Here is a 21,053-nt window from a genome sequence, read left to right as displayed (position 1 = left end):
GTAGGGAAAGCTTGAGTGAAATTTTTGGGTCCTCCCCAATCTTCCTTCACTGAAGAAATGTGCTGGAAGTGTGACCAGGAAATAACTGTTAGACCCTGGGCTCCCTATTGAGGAGATATTGGCCTTTGTTTCCAGGCATTCAGGGGGTTGTGGGGGAGCCACTTTTTTCTGTGGGGAAGCCATTCACTTTCTGTGGGGAAAGGGGAAGTGTGTGGTGCCCAGTGGAGAGCTCTTCAGTTTAGACTCTGAGCTTTGAAAAGTTCTCTGTATAGCAAGAAGTGGAGACTTGAGTTCATCTGTGGGGAGGGCCTTTTCTTTGTTCTGTGAAAAGCTACTCTGATGGACCTTTGAGTGGTAAGAACTGAAGCAAGTTTTCACCTAACGCAGTGTGTTGGGGTAAAACTGACATCACAGTTAATTTGAAAGCAGATATTCTAGAATTAGACTGAGTAGCAAGTGAGCTGGTGTGTTAACAGTTGTGTAGAGTTCAGTAACATTGTAATTTGGCACTCAAGTAAGGGTACCTGCCTAAATGAAGTAGCTCAGAGTTGTCCTAGATTCCAAATGAGTATTTATTTAAAATCAAAGTACATTATAGTGGTTTAAATTTTTTTAAAATTTAAAATAGGATTAAGAATCAGAAATCAAGATAATGGGGGCTCCTAAAGGCCAATGGGATGAATCATTATCATTTTTCCCCCCTGATTCCATTTCATCCATATAAGCAGAAATTTCTCCACAAAAATTCTGTGAAATATTGAATGACTCAGGGCTCATGACTCCTTTTAGAGTTTTTACCCCTTCACAAAATAGAGCATTTTTAGGATCTTAGAAGGTACTTAAATCCTTGGTGATTGGGGTAAGATTTTGTTTGCTAGAAAAGAGTTTAGTTCATTTAAAAAGTCCTTGAGAAATGAATGCACCATTCAACGCACACACTCTGATTTGACAGAGAGGCACTAGCTCCAGGATTCCAAGCTTCCATCCTTTAAATCAGTGGAAGAAAGGAAATCCAGGCTCTTCAGCTTAGCTTCTGCAGCAGCAATAAACTCCCTGGAGGCTTTCTGCAGTGGAGGCCGGGGTGGGCCCATTGGAATCCCAGAGACCAGAGTCATGATGGCTTTGGTCTGTGACACCCCAAAACCTAGAAAGGAAAAATAAATAAGGAAAAGTGACTGGGACCGTCCACTTTGCCACAAACATCCTAAAACAGAGATCACAGTCTAGTGACTTCTACAATAGGATAAGGTGGAAGTAAAAGAGGGGAACATTTCTTATCACTATGGCAGACTGAGCAAAGGAAATCCCTCTTTCTGCCTTGAACATGTAGAAAAGCTGGCAAATTGTTAACAATTTGACAAACTGTAAAACAAAACAAAGGAAGACTCAAAGTCAGCCTCAAAAGGGAGAAGGAGGGACCAAAGGTATCAGGAAGAAAGAGGTCAGTGTGTGAGTTGCCGAAGCCAGGTGGTCCATGAAGATGATCTGATTCAGGGATATACGCCTGTGGATCAGAGGACACAAGACTTCATTGCTTAGGCAGAATTGAGTTCAAGCACATCTAAGAAGTCCCTGAGAAATGCACTCCTTAAGACGTTGCTGTTTTAGAGCTCATGTTATAAAGCTGGGGCAGGAATCCAACAGGAAGCCTCGGGTCTGTGCAGAGCAGGGGTCTGAAATTAAATGCCCTGGGTAAACTGGGGGTCAGCCTTCTATGAAAGGCAGTGGAAGAAACCTGGCCTGCTGGCCTGGGGACAGAGAGGCATGAAATCTTGACTTCTGACAGGCTGTGGAGGGAAAACGATCATATGAAAGAAATCCCAAGCCTGTGCTATCGATGAATGCTGGATCCAGATTTGCATTACGCACTTGGTGTAAAAACTGTACTAAGAAATTAACCTACATACTGGTTAGAACTGGTGAAACTATAGTGTCCAACAGAGGCGAATGTAAAAATGTAAAAATAGGACAACTCTGAGCCTCAAATTGTTAAGACACTTTATAACCTACAGCTCAATGGATTCTCTAGAAAACAACCGTCTCTGAAGACAAAATCAAAGTTAAAAATTATAAAACACATGAGAAAAAAGCTGCACAAGAGCTTGCAAATGCACAACTGACAAATCCCACATCCTGGGAGTAGATGATGCACAATTCTGAGAGACCTCACAGAGATAGAAGGAGGAATAGAAGCCATAGGCTACAAGAAGGGCATATAAATAAAGAACAGGAAAATCTTGGGGTGCCTGGGTGGCTCAGTGGGTTGAGCCTCTGCCTTCTGCTCAGGTCAGGATCCCAGTCCTGGGATTGAGCACCGCATCGGGCTCTCTGCTCAGCAGGGAGCCTGCTTCCCCCTTTCTCTCTGTCTGCCTCTCTGCCTACTTGTTATCTTTTTCTCTCTGGCAAATAAATAAATAAAATCTAAAAACAAAAACAAAAACAGGAAAATTAAAAAAAAAAGAAATGCTAGAAATGAAGAAAATATATATATTCAGTGAAATGAAATAGGACAAAGCAGAGCTGAAGATAGAATTAGGGATGTTGAAGGTAGATCTACCAAAACAATACAGCAGAAAGAAACAATACAGCAGAAATACAGCAGTTGTTTTAACCGGCTATACTTTTAGATCCCACATATGAGAAGTAACTTTGTTTTGCTAAGCTAACTAATGTAACAATTGAGCATCTGGGAGGAAACTATTAGTTTGACCAAAGATATACAGTATATTTTGATGAATGCAAAATGGCCCTTCCAGGCCTATTATAAATGGCAGAACAGGGAGCTGCCCTCACAAGAAGACTACAAGTTTATTAAGCTAACTCCCTCCTTGTCTAAACTGTGAAAAGTTCCAACCTGCTAAAGAAGTCTTTTTTTTTTTTTAAAGATTTTATTTATTTATTTGACAGAGAGAGATCACAAGTAGGCAGAGAAGCAGGCAGAGAAAGAGAGAGAGGAGGAAGCAGGCTCCCTGCTGAGCAGAGAGCCCGATGTGGGACTCGATCCCAGGACCCTAAGATCATGACCTGAGCCGAAGGCAGCGGCCCAGGCGCCCACGTCCACTGAGCCACCCAGGCGCCCCTGAAATGATTTCTTTAAAGATACATTCTTTTAAATCATAAAACTTATCTTCAAGAGTCCACTTTAGCGGGGCGCCTGGGTGGCTCAGTGGTTAAGCCGCTGCCTTCGGCTCGGGTCATGATCTCAGGGTCCTGGGATCGAGTCCCGCATCGGGCTCTCTGATCAGCAGGGAGCCTGCTTCCTCCTCTCTCTCTCTCTCTCTGCCTGCCTCTCTGCCTACTTGTGATTTCTCTCTGTCAAATAAAAAAATAAAATCTTTAAAAAAAAAAAAAAAAGAGTCCACTTTAGCTAGCTAGCTTTCTTTCTATCCGGGGAGGGGGGCAGAGAGAGAGAGAGAGAGAGAGAGAGAATCTTAAGCAGACTCCAGGTCCAGCACGGAGCCCAACATGAGGCTCAGTCCCATGGCACTGAAATCATGACCTAAGCTGAAGTCGAGTTGGGCACTTAACCAACAGGGCCATCTAGGTGCCCCAAGTCCACGTCTTTAAAATGCAAATATTCTGCCTAAAGAGTAAATTTTTTTAGCTAATATCTTAGAGCTGTATTTGGCAAAAATGTTACAGTCTCACTGCTGGCATACAGAATGATCTTAAATAGACACAGGTACATTTTTGGTTCTAGTTTTAATAGTTCAATTTATTGGGATGCCTGAGTGCCTCAGTTCGTTGAGCTGCTGCCTTCAGCTCAGGTCAGGATCCCAGGGTCTTGGGATTGAGTCCCACATGAGGCTCCTTGCTCGGCAGGGAGCCCGTTTCTCTCTCTACCTCTGTCTGCTTGTGCATGCACTCTCCCTCTCTGTCTCACAAATAAATAAATAAAATCTTAAAAAAAATAGTTCAATATTTATTTAAATGAACCTTAGGTATATATATAACTATCACACCAAACCCACAATCTTGTGAAAAGTACTACTTGGGACAAGGGAATGATAATAGGTAACTAATGATACTTGTGGCACATAATAATGACAGAAATCATGAAAGTGAAAAGCAGATGGGAGGGGCACCTGGGTGGCTCAGTGGGTTAAGCCGCTGCCTTCGGCTCAGGTCATGATCTCAGAGTCCTGGGATCGAGTCCCGCATCGGGCTCTCTGCTTGGCAGAGAGCCTGCTTCCCTCTCTCTCTCTCTGGCTGCCTCTCCGTCTACTTGTGATTTCTCTCTGTCAAATTAATAAATAAAATCTTCAAAAAAGAAAAAAAAAGCAGATGGGAAACACTGTCTTTGAAGGATTAAGAGAGCGAGCAGAGAGCCCTTCAAGAATGTGGGCCATATCACGTAATAGGTGCTTGGGCTTGGGGGGAGTTGCCAGGATAAGCCAGAAAGGCTCTGAAAGGGACGTGGGTGGTCTGCCAAGAATAAAACTTAAAACTTTTCCTGGACTTGACCCAGGTTCTCAGGAAGGATCAGTCTCCTCAGAAGTGGAATGAATGGTGGCATCTGTCATCTGTGATGGGATAATATTTAGGAGACTCTGAAAAGGCTTTTCTATGCAAATTCAATGTATTTCCCTCAAATTTTACTTTGTCATATTACCCAAACCTCCATCCATTTGAGCTTACAAATGTTAATAAACTCTTTTTACATTGCAAATACTCTTGGGAGAGCTGTCAGTCATTCACAATTTAGTAAGATCTATACTCAGACTGCCTTCCTCCAAGCACTCAGGCTGAAATCAGCCAAGATGCAGTAGAATTTTAAGGAGCAGAGGCACGAACAGGGAGCGAGTGCTGAGAAGAATCAGAAGGTGGTGTGCAGAGTGGGGAGGCAAGCAAAGCGCGAAGATGGACGGACAAGGTTGTAGAAGGGTGCCAACCAGATTTACTTCATGACTTTATAGGCTGGCCCTGAGGCTAGTATCGGAAATAAAATTCTGCTTGCATCAGAACAGTGAAAAGTGTTCTTGTTGAACCCTCACAGAAAGTGATGGTCTTCCATTTCCCTAAAAGTCAAAGCAGACAAAGTAGAAAACTTACCAAGTTTGAACACAAAGTTGATAAATCTCTGAATACAAAACTGGAAAGGAAAAAAAAAATTGACAGTCAGTATCACTAAGCTATGATAACAATGTAGAAATTTTGGAGGTCAAAGGACAGAAACCCCAAAAGAAAAAGCCCACCACCTTAGTTTTCTGAAGGCTTGTCAGAGTGGAGAAAAACCCCCAAGTGAGGATGGTTGAGATCCATCCAGGATAAGGTAGGCTCTTTTCATACACATAAGCTTTATACAAAGGGGGCCATGCAGAGAAGTGCCAAAGACAGAATTGCACAACAGAGTTAAGACGGGGGGTGGGCAGCCTTCATCATCTAGCTGATCCTTATTCATCTAAACTTATCAGCTACTGTGGTTGTTTTCAAACTGGGGTATGCTAATTTCTAAGGTACTCTCTAAGATATCTAGGAGCACTTAGGAAGGCTAAGATTTATGGGAATAAATAATTTCTGGATCCTTAACTTCTGTAAGTGCTATTTTTTTTTTGTAAGTGCTATTTTTCTTAAACTAAATGAGACTAAGAATTTACATGGAGGTGTAGACTGTTCAGATTTCCTTTTCGTGAGTGCTCCTCTTCCCACTTTTGAAAAAAATAAAGATGTACTTCCTATATCATTGCTTCGGCACTGCCTGTATTACTTGGGACACCTCTGGGAACTGAATAAAGGAGCAAATCAAAATATTGGTACTGGCATCGACAAAGTGAAAAAGCGATTCCTCTAGTTAACAGGTATCACGTCCTCTAAAAAATTATAGGGCTTTCAACTTTTTGCTTTCAATACTGCTTTCAATGTTGCTTCTCAGACTGTCAGCTGAAAATCACTAAAGCATTCTATGGTTTTTAACACAACTCAAAAAACTATTCAAAGAATTGAGTGACATTACTATAACAGAATTTCTTCTATTCTTACTACTAATTTATATGAACAGGGTTTCATAGCATTTATTTCTCTAAAACCAAAAAACATAAATAGTATTGATGCTGAAATGCAACTCACCCTAGCATTAAGTAATCTTCATCCATGAACGTGTAAGCTAATTCATAAAAACAGGCTCTCATCCATTTCATTAAGAGATGCATTTTTGATTAACATTTTATGTTGTTTTAACCAATTATATACAGTCTAGTAACAAAAAATTCAGTACAGAATGAACTTTTAACACCCAGAGCCTTAAAAACATGTATATATATGTTCTTTTTTCCCTCACACACAAACTGTAGTATATTACATTCACAACTCTATATGCCGCTGCTTTTGTACACTCAATATACCATGAAATCTTTCCAGATTTATACATAGAAAATGATCTTGTCCTTTTAAGGGCTGCATATAATTCCATCGCATCACTCAAACATGATGTTTTTAACCCTTTCCTTATGGCTGGGTATCTGGGTTGCTGCTGTCTTCTGCTCTTATAAACAACACAGTACGAAGCATCTCTGTACACATGTCATTTCACTTATGTAAATACAACAGATAGCATTTAAGTTCTTGAGAATGAATAAATTCCACCCTGACTTGTTGGTCTGCTTCTTCACTTGACTGCAAGTTCCTTTACAACAGAGACCGGCCTGACCGAAGTTACGCACTTGGCTCAGCCCTTGGCATTTGAATAACGGAGTCGATGAGACACACGCACACTAGCCTTCTGTAAGAAAAGCCAGAGAATGGGGTAAGCTACACTCCTTACCAGTACCTTTTCGAGCAGGATGACTTATTTGAGTGGGACTAATGGGGGAGAGGGTGGAAGCTGGACTAGTCAAAAAAAAAAAAAAAAGAAGCTGCTAAATGGAAGGGCTCCTCTCACAACCATTTCCCTGTCGATTCTGTCCTCTGGTTTCCCTCTCATACAACTCAGAACAGGCTGGAATTTTCAGAAATAATTTTCACTGGGAAGCTACACCATCGGGGCTGAGCACTATTCCAATCTGGCTCATGCCTTTCGCTCTCACTTATCTTTTTGGGATACTCCACTCAGTTATTCTTACCATCTTAAAAAATCCCTATGCCTCTTGACCTCTGATAAGTCCTTCTCTTGTGCCTATGCTGTTTCTTTCCACCTCATTCCACTGACCTCAAGCACACATACTACCCAGCTCAGAGACTGGTTCTTCCTTTCGTGAGACTCTCCATTCTCCGGACAGCTGCCTGCCCTCAGTGTAACATTAGCGGCAGCCACCATTTCTCCCCACCTCAGGTCTTCCCTGTAACCCATCAGCTCCTGCTGCTTTTCTCTTCCTCTTTCGAAGTCAGTGTCTCCTTTTAGATCACCCACTTGGCTCTTGTTTCCGCTTGGTAGATGCTTCCAGTTCTCAACACGTGGCAGGTGAAAATGACTGACCTGCTCTGACTTTGGATTGAGTCTCCCTGTTCTGGGTTACCAGCGTCACGGCTTCTTCATATACTCTGGTGACTTGGGTGTGAAGTCCTCAAGGGGATGGCATGTGGTCATTTCTCCAGAACGCTATCGCTATTATTTTATAGTCACAAAAATACTTTGAACATAAAGTAAAAGTAAGATCGTTTCTAGGAGGAACACAGAGAAAGATCATTCCTGTATGGGGCCTGTCCTGATTGGACACGTGGGGAACACAGACAATCGGGATAGGTTTGGCTTTAAACAAGAACAGGTAAGAAGCAGAAGGAAAGTAAAGAAAGAGGCAGTGAGGCAATTTTAACAAGGGCAGGTGTGCTAGGAGTGCTGGTGAGAGAGAATAAGGACTAGCCAGCGGGAAAGAAAAATTAACCTGATGGTTCAGGGCTGAAGAGAAGTCCTTTCGTTCAAAAGCCTCCAACATCTGGTTTGTCTTTTTTCCCAGGTAGTTATAGGTACTGGAAAGAAAACAGTACACACTGCAGGATCAGTAACTCAGTGGGAGACACCTAAATCTTCAAGTCCCTTTGATGCCTAAAAGGGAGAAATATACCAGGCCTTCCAGAAGTCTATTTTTTGGCCCTAGTCTATTAGAGATCAGGTGTCTTCGCTTCTGAGTTATCTAGCAACAGTAAGCGGTGCCAAGAGGAGGCACAGAATACCAAAGAGGATAAAGAAAAAGAAGAAAAGTGGGAAAAGGATAAAGTGAGAAAAAAGGGAAAAAAGCTAGAGATGGAGGTGTATTTGGTAGGGAGGGACTGAAGCCAACACCTGCCCCAAGGCACACGCACAGGCACAAAGCTAGACTCGAACTGTGGGTAAAATGTAGTATCTGAGAGGAGGCCGAAAAGCCTTATGCTGAGGAGCTGGGTGAAACGGGCAAATCCCAGCAGAGCATCTGAGTTCCCTGCCGGTTTATGTATTACCTGCAGTACGTGCGCTTACACAATTTATATATTACCTAGAGACTACTTTCTAATAATATTAATGAAGATGATAATAAAATGAGAGATCATTTATTGTCTATTGTGTTCCCGGGGCCTGATATAAATCGTGTCTAATTCTCTCAAAACCCTGGCTTCTGTTTGGTTGGGAAGAAACTATGACTTACAGAAGGCTACACCATTGTGGCAGAGGCTTTCGTCACTTCATGCTGCCATCTGCTACCACTCAGCAAAAATGCAGGTGAGAATAAGTTATTTGATCTGATAAAATGTGGACTTAAAAAAATAATATCCAACTCTACCAGTAAAGACAAATACCTTAGACGAATGACCGAATTCTTCGAGAAATCAGCAGGGTAGACGTTTACAAACAAGGATGCTTCCCTAGTTTCTAAAACTTCTCATATAAGTCAGTCTTAGAAAAATACATTTATCTTGATATATCAAAAATAGAATGCTGTTGGTATTTCATACATGGAGACCCTGGAGTAAACAGCAAGGGATTCCAAGAACGTGAAGTTCACATTATCTTCTGGCAATAAAATAAGGAAAAATAAAATATAATAGCTGAGGTAAGTCACTTACAGATGTGAAACACTCCTAAGTCACAATATGTCTGAGGAGTTTCAGAATCCTAAAATTCAAATCCCAGGGGTCTTAGGCATATTTAGTCAGAGAGGAATATAATTATAATTAAGAAGAAATAAAGTCTAACGAAACGTACTTCACTTACAGATTATGTTGACAGAATTAAAATGCCTAGTATGGAGGCCAAAAAACAAAAGTAAAAAAAATGTAAGAATTTCATGGTCAGCAGATCCAGGCATTCAGGTTCCCATGGTAGAAATGTCCCTGCAGTGGCAATGGATGTTGTGGGCCATCCTGGCCTAGTGAATAACTTACCTAACTTACTTATTCTACTTGTTCTTCAACAAAGCTATGGTCAACAAGACATGTTATCAATATTATTTTGCTTCTCCTACCCTTTTCCCATAGGAAGGAAATGCACTTTCAGTTGACATGAATATTTCACTCAATCCCTTGCAGGCACGTTTCTAATGAACTGGGTAAACAAGTGCAGTAGACATGCTAATTGAATTGCCTGCCTCTGCTGAGAAGGCATCAGGCCACATGATTCTACTTTTCTGGCTGCAGCTGACTGGACTTGGGCGAGCCAAACAGGCAGTGCTATCTCGTGATACCCTGAGATGAGATTCACGACCGGGCAGCCACGATTGTCCCTGTGCATGCTGAAGTGTAGAGAGGGCACCTGGAGAGCAAAAGAGGGAAAGAGAGAGGTGTGCGGAGAGACGCAGGGGTGAGAGTCTCCAGAGGAGCACAGGTGGAGAATCATCTGTCCTGCCTGTTGAGAGCTTTGTGGTCCTAGGTTCTCACCTTAGCTGAGGCCTGGCTGCATTTCCTCCTCTTGAGTTTTACCCAATTTCCCAGTAGTTGATAATAATGTATCTTCTTCCACATTAGCTACTTTCAATGGGTTTCTGTTACTAGTAACTAAGTAATTTCTGGCAAGTTCTGTGCAGGCTCTTAGCTCAAGTTCCTCACCTCTAATTGCAACAGACGCTTCTAATAACAGTGACTGAGTTGCTAATAAACTGCTAAGCTCTACTTAATTTCTTTTTATGGAAAGACTGAGGGAAAGAAAGGCAGCTTTTATTAGAAAAGGTGTCTGTGCAAGAAGTATAAACACATATGCAGCAAATGCCTCCCTGGGGGTGCTTCACAGTTACAAATGCTGGGAGAAATGAATCAGCCTCACCTGCCGACTGCTCCAGTTGCTCCCATCACCAGGGCACTCAACAGTTGCTAAGCAAAAACACACAGAGGATTCACTTGAATGAAAAAGAGTGAGAGAAAATATCTTGCAACCTAAACAGCTTACAAACTGTTCTGGAGGGTAACTTCCCTGCTGGGACAGGCCAGTGGATAACTTACCTCATCCACCCCAAAAAGGAGAGCAAACTGTCGCTGGCGATTCTGATCAACACACTGCCCGAAGTCTAAGAGATCAGTGTCACTGAACTTCAGCCCTTGGAAGGTGGGGATCTTCTCCTGGATCCTGTCCAACAATTCCTCAGCACGAACTGCTCAAGACAGAAAATGCCTCACGAAACTGCACACGTCCAGAAAAAGTCAAGTCCCATCACGTAGAGCCCCTCATATCTGCGCTGAGTGCCAGGGGCTGTTCGCAGCTGGACGTCACTTGCCCCCACTTAGTAGTTCCTATGACTTGTTAAATTTCAGCCTCCAGGCTTCCATTCCTCGAAGACAACAGATGAATGTTTTCAAATCACAACATCTATCTTTTTTCTTTTAAGGAAGTAGAAAGGAACGGAATCCAAAAAATAATCTCCTAAGAAATTTCATCTAATTGTAACAATCCCCTTTCTGGAGAAGCACAGTAGCAATAAAAGAAAAGTCAAAAGAAGGGGTGCCTGGGTGGCTCAGTCAGTTAAGTGGCTGCCTTTGGCTCAGGTCATGATCCCATCCTGGGATCGAGTCCCACATCAGGTTTGGGCTGCACGCTCAGCAGGGAGCCTGCTTCTCCCTCCCCCTAACACTGTGTAAAAACTTTCATTATAAGATAGTGTCAATGATCGGTAGGAGTGAATTATTTTTGATAAGACTGACTTATTTTGGAGCCAATTTGAACTACCTGGTCAACAGTTTTATGCTTTTGTGACCTGGGGTGGAGGGCAATGGAGTGGGAGTTTGTTACTGAAACAGGGTAAGATGTGAGAGATGGAGGGAAAGACACACGGGGAGAAACATTACTTACTCTTTACCCCTGTCAAGGCTGGAATGTGATAGTAATAAAATGGCAATGCTGGGGCAGCAGCGGCCACCTCCTTTAGGAAATTAATCAAGACATCTGAAAGAACAGCAGGAAAAGCCACCGTGTAAACAAGTATGAAACACTAACTTCCCCTGGTAAAAAATTAACCATCTATTGGAATGCAACCATCCCTCTCAGAAGGCCAAAATAAGATGATCACTTTCCTGCCATACTAAAATACTATTAAAAAACTGGTGTAAACCTTCCCACATATTAAGAGAAGCTCATGAAATAATACTCTTATCAAAGCCAGAAGCCCATCAGTAGGACTCTTGTGCTCTTATCCCAACAAGGGTTAAATGTGGTCAGTGAACAAGGAATTTGCATTAGGATCAGAATCATCAAGTTGTAACTGGGAAAATTCTACAACAAAAATATAAACATTGGCTCAAAGAGGGAAGTTATAAGAATAGCGGCACATGTCACCATAATTCCACCAGAGGTTGGCACTTCTCCAGTTTTGGGAGAAAACCAGATAGAGCAGAAGAGAATTCATTCTAGTTTACTGAGGATTTGCAATTTCCTACATCGTCCTCCGTGAGTTTTCACAGCGACATTGCTAAGGAGGATGAATAAAATCCCTCAGACCTGCTTACACTGCGGAGTGGGAGGGAGAATCTTCTGTACATCATCTGAACACTGTGATGACGTACTCTGCCCATGATAAATACTGGAGAAAATTATTATGTATAACTCATTATCTTTCTTTTTTCTTTTAGGGAAATGTATTGACATAAAATTTTTATAATCATGTGAAAAAAAGTTTTAAAATATGTTCATTCTGAATTCTCAAAATAGCGGTATTTACATCACTTATCCTATATTAACAGTTATTTTCTCTCTACCAATACTAGATGAATTTCACAATTACTTTGACCCAATTACATTTAGCTTTGATTTTATTTAATCATGCATGCAATCATGGATTGTCTGTCTTCAATCCTTTCAGAATTTGTACTTCTTTGTTTGCTAATCAGAAGGATTAAAAAGACTCAGTACACTTGGAAGCCACAAATAATTGCTGTAGAGAAAGCAGAGAAGGAGAAAGCAATTAACTTGGTATTTTGGAAGACAATGGATCTTTCTCTGAAATCTCCCTCTAATTCATTACTCACCCTACCTTGACTAGAACATGAAGTCTCAAGATGCCCATCACTTATATTCCTCTTTTTTTGAGAAAAATGACCCATGCTTTGCCATGTGGCTCTGACACTACACAACCGACTGGACTAGGAGTGGATGCCTAACCTGCACCTGGAGGTTGACCTGGGGCTTGGTGGATGACCCAATCAGATTACTTGGTAAACGAGCTGAAGCCCTTCTTAAAGGGGTCGTTTCTTTTATGGATTCAGGGAGACCAAATATTCTGGACAGTTGCTGCACCACCGCAACTTCACGCCGTCGGTCCACACAACTTTACTTCCAGGAGTTCAGTATGACCATTTTGAATGAAGGCCAAAGAAGTGGACCACGTGAGGCCCCACGTGTCTGGACGACCTGCTTACCTGTGTTCCCTGGCTTGAGAAAGAAAGGTGCAAGGACAGCGATGCCATCAGCTCCTATTTCTGCAGCATGTCGGGCCTTGAAAAGAAGAAGACCTTTATGGGTCTGGTCCCAATTCTGATGTTTGTGGGTTGAGGGGTGGTTTCCCCTCATCAACAGGAAATTCTCCAATACCAGCTGCATGTCCTGCAAGCTTACTCAACTCTGATACTATCTACCTGGAGACAGAATCAGACTGCACAGGTTAAGGGCTCAGTCTTACAAGACGACCCTGCTTCCCTGAACTTCAGATGTTAATCACAAGTCCAGGTCATCACCTGTGCTTCTGACCAACTGGCTACAGACTTGGGAGGTTCTAACGATCTCCTCCTTGGGCTCACAGAACTCAGGGGAACATTTGACCAGCAGTTTATTAAGGAAGATATAACTCAGGAGCAGCCAGGTAGAAGAAATGCACAAGACAAGGCATGGAGAGAGGGCCTGTAGTTTCCATGTCTTGTCCAAGTGTGGGTGTGCCACTCTCCCCGAATTTCCACATGTTCACCAACCTGGAAGCCCTCTGAAACCTGCCCTTTTGGGTTTTAATGGAGACCTCACTGCATAGGCATGGCTGATTTCATCACTGGCCACTGGTGATGGATTCAACCTCCAGTCCCTCCTTTCTCCCCAGAGGTGGAGGTCGGGTAGGACTGAAAGTTCCAGCCCTCTGATCACACGGTTGGTCTCCTGGCAACCAGCCCTCATCTTCAGTTGCTTTCTAAAAACCACATCATTCATACAATAAGAGACAGTTTTATTGTTCTCATCACAGAAAACTGCAAGAGTGTTAGGAACTCTGTGCCAGAAACTGGACAAAGACCATATATATATATATATTTATTTATTTATTATAAATCACAATATCACAACTATCTTGGAATAAGTGACCTACTACATTTGCCTATATCTTACATACTGAGAGTAGCAACAAACCTCAAATTTGCCAACAGATGCATCACTAGAGAGAAGAAAATAAGCCAAATTTAACAATGAATGTCAGCAGGAAAAATCCCAAATTGCAAAGTAGAGAACCTGGGTGGAGGTGACCCGTGCATTTAATCTTATACTTCTTCAGACTTTGTCAGCACAAAAAAAACTTTGCTAACAGAGATATGAGTGTTTCATTGTAATAATTATAACTATTATTAGAGAAACTTGCAAGTGTAATTTCTCTTCTGGTGTTCAGCCCATTGGATGATGCTGTCTTTCCTGCCCAATGATATAATAGTCATATTTTAAAGTTTATTCTAAATTTATTTAAAATTTTTAACTTATGGATTGGGAATGCAGTTGAAAAATTTTAAGAAGAAAAAGATTATGCACATAAAGGAAGATACAGTGTACCACTATTTTAGGGTTTTCTTAAATTCCTCCAGAAAAAAAAGACCATTTCCTTCTGCTGGGCCCTTAAAACATTCTTAACTATTTTGAGACCTAAAATCTACTACATTGCAAGACAGTGTGTACAGTGACAATTCTCAAATAGAATGAGTTCCTACAGGCGGGTGTGAGATCTTACTCACTCTCGTGTATAGTTAGTGAATTATGGTGATAAGCACATAGCAGGGACTTGCTGAGTCCTTCAGAACATGTCCCCCTACCTAAAAGGGAAAAATATTTCTCTCTAAGACTTTAATAATATCTATCTCTACTAGATGGGATTAGCTTCCTGCAAAAGTAGGAGAGCCAAAGAGAAGCCCGGGATACAGTCCAAAGACCAATTGTGACATTGGGTTTAATTTCATTAACACCAATTGGATGTTATATATTTCAATCATTTGTTTAGCACTCTGTTAAGGACAAAACTAGAAGGATAACCTTAGCTGAAAATAAAGAAAAAGGAAATAGCTAAGAGACAGTTAATGGCAGTGCCCGTTCAAACAACATCCAATGGAGTTATGGCTAAGCAAATACCAAATTACAGTCTCATTGGCAAGATTATCCACATAGTAAGGGATTATCCCTATAGCAGGAGGATTACCTCTATACTAAGATTATCTCTGCTCTATTCTAGAGCTCAGCCTGATGGATGACAATCTTTCCTGTCATGACAAAATGTTAAAATTTATATCACACATAGGAAAAAAAAATCAATTAAAAAGAGATGAAAACAAATCTCCTACATCACACTACCTTAATTGAAAGGCCTATTGTAAGAACAAATCATGCATCAGAAGGATAAATCAAGTCTCCACGTTTTGATTCTAGACTTATTAAGCAACAAACTAGCAATATGCCTTCCCTTGTGGCATGCCTGACAATAGTGAATTACGACTTTGCAAATATATATTATACATCCCATTTCTAAATTCAGTAATGAGAAACAAAGAGAACCCATCAGGAAGATGCTGGGGCTAGATCAAGTCATTGTAATGTAATCTTTGGAATCAGAATACATAAATTCTGAAAGTATGGTGAATTGAGTAGTGGTCCAGGTACTGGACCATCTGGTAAATACCTCAACACTTTCAAGCTTTCTTTTTTCACCCAATTCACGAAGTCCTCAAAACAACCAAGTCATGTACTTTTCTCCCAGAAAGTGTTACTCTTTCCATTCCTGCCCTGTGCGCCACCTGATCTGCTAATCTCTAAACCTGGAGCAATCCAGCTGTTTGTATTCTGGAACCTATGTTCTGGTTGGAGACTGTACCTAGAAAGAAATTTTCACGACTTAGTTGAATGGTAGTAAGACAAATTTATGACTTATGACTTCAGTTGGTCTTTAGCACCATGGGCAATCTTTTTTAAAATTTTAACTAATTAGGGGTGCCTGGCTGGGCCAGTTGGTAGAGCAAGGGACTCCCGATGTCAGGGTCGGGAGTTCAAGCCCTATGCTGGCCATAGAGCCTACTACAAAAAAAATTTTGTTTAATTGCCACAAAACCATATAAAATTTACCATGTCAATCATTTTTAAGTGTTCAGTAGTTTTAAGTTATAATCACATTGTTATAAAACAGATCTTTAGAGCTTTTCATCTTGCAAATCTGAAACTCTAGACCCACTAAATAATTCTCTCTTCCTCTAGCCGCTGGTAACCACCATTCTACTTACTATTTTTATGAATTTGACTATTTTAGATACATCATTTCAGAGGAATCATATAGTATTGTCTTTCATTTTATTTATTTATTTATTTATTTGATAGAGAGAGATATCACAAGTAGGCAGAGAGGTAGTCAGAGAGAGAGGAGGAAACGGGCTTCCTGCTGAGCAGAGCCCGATGCGGGCCTTGATCCCAGGACTCTGGGACCATGACCTAAGCTGAAGGCAGAGGCTTTAATCCACTGAGCCACCCAGGTGCCCAGTATTTGTCTTTTAGTGACAGACTTATTTAATTTAAACATAATGTCCTCAAAGAGGTTCACCTATATTACAGCATGTGACAGGATGGATTCTGTCTTTTTTATGGTTGAATAATATTCTATTGTATTGTTAAAAAAAAATCCACAGGACCCAAATGGAGTCACTTACGTTAAGGCCCCATGTCAGCAAACCAAGATTTAACACCTAACCTGGCTGTAGTTTCAATCCTCCCAGGAATGTAATCTTTATTTTTTTTAAAAAAGATTTTATTTATTTATTTATTTATTTATTTATTTATTTATTTGACAAAGAGGGAGAGAGATCACAAGTAGACAGAGGCAGGCAGAGAGAGGAAGGGAAGCAGGCTCCCCAGTGAGCAGAGAGCCCGATGTGGGGCTCGATCCCACAACTCTGAGATCATGACCTGAGCTGAAGGCAGAGGCTTTAACCCACTGAGGCACCCAGGTGCCCTTGGAATGTGATCTTTAAACTGTCAACATGGAATTTCCTGGTCAGCCCTAGGAAATCCACAGTCAGACCTCCACCTTTCCCCCTTGGAGGGTGACCTTGCTTAAAACAATGTGTTCTTTGCTAATAATTTCCTTTTTCTTGCTCCTTCTGTCTTTAAAAACCTTTCCTTTTCCACAGCTCGACAGAGCTCTTTTCTATTTGCTAGACTGGATGCTGCTGGATTCATTCAATAAAGCCACTTTGATCTTCCAAATTACTCAGTTGTATTTTTGTCCTTTAATAGTAGGTATATACCACATTCTGTTTATCTATTCATCCATTGACGGGTATTTGGGTCGCTTCCGCATCTCTCTATTATAAATAATGCTGATATGAGCATGGGTAGGGACAAAATTTCTGTGTTTCAGTTTTCCTTCCCATTCCTGTGGGCAGCAATTCTCAATTTTTACCGCTTTTCACATCTGAATCCCATCTTCCTTTATGCCCAGCAGATGGCTTTGCCTTTTGCTTCCTAGAGACACTGAGGTTGGCTCAAGTTCTTCTCCTTTTTTGCAAACTGAGCTACATCTATACCCACCCCCACTTGGCTCAGAGGAGGAGGTGTCTCTGTCTCCTACTCCAAACTCTGCTATAGGAATTAGTCACTCGGGCTACACTCATTATGGCTGTGTCTGCTCCTGGATCGTGAGCTCTGACACCGCACATCTCATATTCCCCAATAACAGCATCCAGTATATAGCAAAAATGGTATTGGGTTTAACTTCAGCATAAAAAAGGAGCCCCTTCCCTTATTCACAGTCTAAAAGAACCCCAAACGAATAAACAAATACTAACAATGGACTCATAAAAACAGAGAACAAACTAGTAGTTGCCAGTAGGGAAATGGGCAAAATAAGTGAAGGGGATTAAGAGGTACATACTTTTAGTTATAAAATAAACAAGTCACAGACATGAAAAGTATAGCGCCTGGAACGTAGTCAATAATATTGTAATAACGTTGTCGGGCGACAGATGGCAACTACACTTATCCCAGTGAGCACTGAGTAATGCACAGAATTACTGATTCACTATGTCGCACACCTGAAATTAATATAATATTGTATATGTCAACCATACTCCCATAATAAAAGGAATAGGAGGCCCCTGGAGTGGTCTCTCCCAGATGGACTTACGTACATACCAGTTCTTGTGATTCTTTCAAGCTCAAGGCTCCTACGTGAATTACCACCTGATCCAACCTATAAAAGAGGAAACACTGTTGTATCACTTGGAAGTTTACAGGAATGCAGAAGGGCTGAACTACCCCGGGTTGTGCTGGTTTTGGCAGTTAGCTAATGGCCCTCTAATCTCAACCCCCAAACTATTAAATTCTATGGTGGTCTATTTAAAATTAGTCTAATGAGGGATTTAAAAAAATGTCCAGGGAGTAAAGTTTTGACACCAAGAGTCAGTTCATCAGTATGTGAATGCGTGTTTGGACAAAGCACTGTTTTAGATGGTGTGTTGCTGGTGATCTGTGCGTGGAGACTGGGGTAAATGGAGGTATTTCTGGTTGGGGATGAAAATAAAGAGGTTCTTCAAAGAGTACAGCCAGGAACAAGTCACATGAGAAATGAATTCACTGTAGAAAGCTTTTTCCTGTCTTGTAAGTCCTCAGAATTTGGCTTCTTCTGAGAGGTTTCCTCTGAAGACCCCACTATTCATCTTTGGGGGTGTTCCATCCGCCCCACGGGTGGAGGTCACAGTGAGCCTGGTGTTCCCAGAAGAGGATTAATAGAACTCAGTTGTGAGTCCAGTCACCCCAGCGACTCTTCTGAGGGACCCTGAATAACGCACATGCCATTTTCAAGGGATGGAGACACGGCGGTCTTGTTTAGGCCTGCTCACTGAGTCCCTAGTGACTCCTGACTTGTGTCTCAGGTGAAATGGGGCCCCACTAAGGAAGTATTGTGATCAGGGTTGCATTTTTAAAGATTTTATTTATTTATTTGAGAGAGAGACAGAACAAGGGAGGAGCAGAGGGAGAGGGAGAAGCAGACTCCCCACTGAGCAGGGAGCTGGAGGTGGGGCTCAATCCCATGACCCTGGGATCCTAACCTCAGCTGAAGGCAGATGGCTGACTGAGCCACCTAGGTGCCCCAGGGCTGCATTTTTAAAGGTTAAGACCTCTGAAAGGAGAAAGGAAGGCTGACTCAGAGGTTCTTACTCTTATCAGCGGCCTCCTGAAACCTTTCACACCGCTTCTCCTGGCTTAGGGTTAAACGAAGCCACTCATCCCTTCTCCCTTCCACCCTGATGCTAGGTGCTGCTAGAGAAAACCACCCTATGGCTTTCATCCCAACTCGTTCTTTCCCAATTCGGGAGAACGAGGCTCCAAAAAGCCTTCTGGTCAACATGACTTACTTCCCTTCCAATTCTGTGCAGTGGCTACTTCAAATCTGGACTGTTCTCAAGCAAATTTCAACCCAACCCTTGTTCCTGGCAGATGTGCTCACTTACAACACACAAGAAATACACAGAGGCCTCATACACAGATTACCCCACTTTTCCTCTTCTGCATCTCCATGCTTGGCCACATCCTGGCCCATGCATGCTTCCCTCCTAGCTTCTGGGCTGTCCTCTAAAGTTACACTACCTACTTGTGGTTTTGTTTCAACCCCCCAACCCAGACCTTCCCATCAAAGGTATCAGCTGCCTACGCATTCTTATTCTCTTTGCAGATAACTGTCTTTTCAGCAGAGAAACGTGCTCAAGACTTCCCCAGTTTAAAACAAACTTCCCTTCTTTCCATCTTGCTTCCTCTTCCCTCATCCACCGCTCCATCTCTCCTTCCCTTTACCAGAAAATGTTCTGAGAATGAGCTATGCTCGTCGCCCCCACACCCGCACCTCTGCGGCGGTCCACCCACCCACAGCTCCCTGCGGGCCTCTCCTGTTTCGCCAGCCCAGCTGGCTCTGCACTCTCCGAGGTCATTGGTCACAGTCACTGCAAGTTCACCGAGCAGTCTTCTCAGCCCTCCATCTACTGACTTTCATAACATCTAAAATTTATTACAAATGTGGTGATGAAACAGCATCCCCATGCTTCAAGCCTGACCTCTGGCCAGAAGGTGGGAGGCTGTGTCATCAGGAAAGAGCTGTCCTCCAGGCAGCTCTGTGGAAGGGCGCCCTTATCCTGATGACGCCACTCACTTGTTCCGCCCTTGGGTCACCCACTCCTCTGCGACCTGGAGACGCTCTGAGACGCTCAGGGACAGGCCTTCTCCGGTCGTGCCATTCACTGTTTCAAACAGAGAGTCAGTTAGTGGGGCCAACCCATTCCTTTTGCTCTTCCAACACGGACACAGGAAGTGCAGGGTCAGAACTCCTTGCTTAGGGGAAGGGACATGGGGACAGATCAGAGGTTGGAATCTAGAGGGGAAATGCCACATTTCCATTTTTATCTAAGATTCTGTTCTTCCCATCTTCACCTTGTTCCAAGCAGTGGGAAGCTTAATTATGACTTGTAATGACAAATCCGTCCTTGCTATTAGGGATGGAGAGTGAGTATTTGAACACAGACTGAGATAACTGCCCTCATTTTAGGCAAATATCCAATCACACCACCTAATTCTATTATCTGGGCTTGAATGGCAGGAAAATCACCACCACCCAATACTGGGCTGTCAAAGGGTCATGAGGACAGTGGTGTGTACTACAGATCGACAAAGACCTCACTCTATAGTTTAGCATGACGGTAGCAATCTAGGACAATTTTTTCAATGTAATTCATAAGAAAACACCAAGGATATTAATATTTCTTATTTAAGCACTCTTATAATAGCTACTCATTCTCACAACAGCCCTGCAAAGTGCAAATGATTCTTCTCATTTATAGATGCAAAGATGAGATTTTCAATCACTAAATAGAGTTTAGTGAAAAGTTTCCAAAACTTTCCCTTCTAATATGATAATCTCTTAATGGATCACAGAAAGTATGCAAATGGCACTAGGATACATTACTGGGCCCTAATGGATTTGGATCTCCAAATACTGAGCACTCACCTGGGGTAGAGAAGGCGGTGTGAGGGTAGGAAAGAGTGTTTTTATCACTCCTTTGGGGTCTTAAGACACTTCCAGTGTGTGTACGAGTAGGGATGTTCCTACTTCTTCCCAATACCCAGGGGAGATCTGAGGCCCTTTGAAGGGTAACAATCAGTCTTTGCTGGCCACGGCTTGGAGCCGTAGGGGGACACCAAGTGGTTCTGTATTCAGGTTCTGGTTTTGACGTGTGCCCTGACTGCCTTTTCACAGAGTGTTGACCTGACTCAATTATGATCTTATGCTTCCAGTTCTTGAGGGGCCCCTGCTGGTAGAGCAGCAGCTTGGAAAAAAGCTGTGGTGTCCAGTCTAAGGGGCAAAGCACCTACAACACCACACAAAGGGGCAACTCGGTCACAGGTAAATACAGTTCTCGGGCCTTGAGTGTACAAGATGTGATTTGAATCCATCGGC

At 42.3% G+C, this 21,053-nt stretch overlaps 1 protein-coding gene across 2 annotated transcripts in view; it reads right to left on the bottom strand.

Moving 5' to 3' along the window:
* Positions 1 to 554: 554 nt before the first annotated feature.
* Positions 555 to 21,053, bottom strand: part of NPL (N-acetylneuraminate pyruvate lyase) — a 35,764-nt gene continuing 15,265 nt past the window's right edge. For both annotated transcript variants that reach the window (XM_059414025.1, XM_059414024.1), the window contains exons 4-12: positions 19,752 to 19,839; positions 17,741 to 17,798; positions 12,748 to 12,823; positions 11,186 to 11,278; positions 10,342 to 10,490; positions 10,166 to 10,212; positions 7,818 to 7,902; positions 5,053 to 5,092; positions 555 to 1,144 (exon numbers count right to left, since the gene is read on the bottom strand). In XM_059414025.1, the coding sequence (XP_059270008.1) occupies positions 960 to 1,144; positions 5,053 to 5,092; positions 7,818 to 7,902; positions 10,166 to 10,212; positions 10,342 to 10,490; positions 11,186 to 11,278; positions 12,748 to 12,823; positions 17,741 to 17,798; positions 19,752 to 19,839 (821 nt within the window). In that variant the 3' untranslated portion in view covers positions 555 to 959. The remainder of the gene's footprint in view (positions 1,145 to 5,052; positions 5,093 to 7,817; positions 7,903 to 10,165; positions 10,213 to 10,341; positions 10,491 to 11,185; positions 11,279 to 12,747; positions 12,824 to 17,740; positions 17,799 to 19,751; positions 19,840 to 21,053) is intronic.

Source organism: Mustela nigripes, chromosome 10 (genome assembly GCF_022355385.1).
Source record: "Mustela nigripes isolate SB6536 chromosome 10, MUSNIG.SB6536, whole genome shotgun sequence".
Lineage (NCBI taxonomy): Eukaryota > Metazoa > Chordata > Mammalia > Carnivora > Mustelidae > Mustela > Mustela nigripes.
The sequence above is the reverse complement of the archived record's forward strand: the minus strand, read 5'-3'. Positions and strand labels throughout refer to the sequence as shown.